Consider the following 2,296-nt stretch of genomic DNA (forward strand, 5'->3'; position numbering starts at 1 on the left):
GGGACAACCTCAACCTCCCCTGCAACAACTGGAGGCCGGTTCCTCTCATCCTGTTGCTTGTTACTGGGGAGAAGAGACCGACCCCCCATCACTGCACCCTCCTGTCAGGGAGTTGTCAAGAGCCAGAAGGTCTCCCCGGAGCCTCCTTTGCTCCAGGCTCAACCCCCTCAGGTCCCTCAAGGCCCTTCTGGCAGTGAGGGGACAAAACTGAACCCAGCATGGGAGGGGCGGCCTGACCAGTGCCCCCAGTCCAGGGGGACAGTCCCTGCCCTGCTCCTGCTGGCCACACCAGGGCTGACACAAGCCCAGATGCCGTTGACCTTCTTGGCCCCCTGGTCCCACCGCTGGCTGCTCTCCAGTCACTGTCACTGACCCCCCCAGGGCCTTTTCCCGGGGCAGTTTTCAGCCGCTCTGCCCTGTGCTGCAGCCCCCCTTTTCCCCTTCTCCTTTTGCACAGCTGTTTCCTGTCTGGTTTTGCAGTTTCTCTCGGCTTTGCCCTCCTCTTGCTACCGTCTCCTGTAAGACACCTGGACTCTCTTTCCCAGTGTCTCTTGGTGCCTTTTTGTTCCCAAAGCTGATTCTTGCAGCTGCTGCCTGGTCAGTGTGGAGCTGCTGCCCCACGCCAGCCCAGTCCCCCACGAGCAGAATGCCAGCTCTGAGGATCCTCTCCCTCTCTTTGTTGCATGTAGCGCTGCTTTAGACGTGGAACTGTCGGATGATTCTTTCCCCCCTGAAGATTTTGGCATCGTCTCTGGAATGCTCAACGTCAAGTGGGACAGGATCGCTCCGTATCTTTTCACGTTGTGAAATTTCTCCCAACACTCCTTACCCGAAGCGTCCTGTCTCTCTCCTGTCCTCACTGGTGGTATCTGAGGTTCCGTCATGCCAGACCCTGGGCAGGGTGTTGACCATGAACCCCTGAGCTCCTTGAAGGTGCTGCGTTAGACGAGCTCCTCGTGAACAAGGTCAGTCCCAGTGCCTGGGCCGGAGGAGCTGCTGGATTCACCTTGGCTGCAACTGGGAGCCTGTAACCGCAGCGGAGCCGTGTCTGTCACCAGGACTTTCCCACCTGGTTTGAGGCTCTTTACCCATCTCCTTGCTTTTCATCCTTTGGTAAATGAAATGCAGCTGTTGTCCTTAAGTCACAACTCCCAGAGCGAGTAACGTCTCCCACACGGTGGTTCTGCGGCCTCTCAAAGCTGGTTACTTCAACTTCACCTCAGCTACCATTACCTACCTGGCCCAGGAGGGTGGGCAGGTTGTGGTGAGTTGACCGTGGGTGAGATCCTTTCCCGACCCGCATAGCAGATCCCCCACCCGTGCTCCTCAAGCCGCCTGTCAGGATGGCGCGTCCCCCTGCACAGGCTCTGCCATGAGGAGCGATCCTGGCAAATCCCCCCTTGTCGTGTGCCTTTTCCAGGTTGGATTCACGAGCGCTCCTGGGCAGGGAGGAATCCTGGCTCAGCGCGAGTTCGACAGAAGGTTCTCCCCGCACTTTGTGAGTCCTTTTCCATTGGTGATAGAGATGCGCTGCCACAGCTGCAGCTGTTGGCTGGTTTGTGGCGGATTTGGTTTGCACCATGGTTGTCAGGAAGACTCTGCCGGGGGTGCAGTTAATCCCCATCCATCATCCAGAGCGTCACAGAAACAGCAAAGAGTTTCCCTCCCAGCTGCCTCTGAGAAGGAGCTGGCGCTGTGGGGAGTGAGAGCGGAACAAGACTTGGCTGTGTGTGACGGGTGGACCCTGCACTAGGAGAAACACTGGCTGGCTGGCCGGGCTCGTGGTGGTGGGGAATGGAGTGACCTCCAGCTGGTCCCCAGCGGTGTGCCCCAGGGCTCCGTACTGAGGCGTGTTCTCTTCAACATCTTTGTCATAATCTGGACAAGGGGATTGAGGGCACCCTCAGTCACTTTGGAGTGAGCGGGTGTGTTGATCTGCTGGAGAGTCAGGAGGCTCCACCAAGGGCTCTGGCCAGGCTGGAGCGATCGGCCGAGGGCAACAGGCTGAGGGGCAACAGGGCAAGTGCCGGCTCCTGACCTGAGGCCACGCCAACCTCTGGGCTGGGGCAGAGCAGCTGGGAACTGCCCCAGGAAAAGGCCCTGGGGGGGTTGGTGACAGCGGATGGAGAGCAGCCAGCAGTGGGACCAGGGGGGCAAGAAGGCCAACGGCATCCTGGCTTGGACCAGCACTGGTGTGGCCAGCAGCACCAGGGCAGGGAGCGTCCCCCTGCACTGGGGGCACTGGGGAGGCCACCCCTCGACTCCTGGGTCCAGTGCTGGCCCCTCCCCGCCAGAA

The 2,296-nt window shown here is 59.8% G+C and overlaps 1 protein-coding gene across 1 annotated transcript in view; it reads left to right on the forward strand.

The window, feature by feature from the left end:
• The window catches only part of SSR2 (signal sequence receptor, beta (translocon-associated protein beta)), a gene marked incomplete at both ends in the record, with an annotated part of 3,496 nt that overhangs the window by 738 nt on the left and 462 nt on the right, over nucleotides 1-2,296 (forward strand). The window contains 3 exons of the mRNA XM_010131168.1: nucleotides 690-788; nucleotides 1,156-1,264; nucleotides 1,421-1,498. Of these exons, the coding sequence (XP_010129470.1) occupies nucleotides 690-788; nucleotides 1,156-1,264; nucleotides 1,421-1,498 (286 nt within the window). The remainder of the gene's footprint in view (nucleotides 1-689; nucleotides 789-1,155; nucleotides 1,265-1,420; nucleotides 1,499-2,296) is intronic.

The sequence above is a fragment of the Buceros rhinoceros genome, unplaced genomic scaffold, assembly GCF_000710305.1.
Source record: "Buceros rhinoceros silvestris isolate BGI_N320 unplaced genomic scaffold, ASM71030v1 scaffold22702, whole genome shotgun sequence".
Classification (NCBI taxonomy): domain Eukaryota; kingdom Metazoa; phylum Chordata; class Aves; order Bucerotiformes; family Bucerotidae; genus Buceros; species Buceros rhinoceros.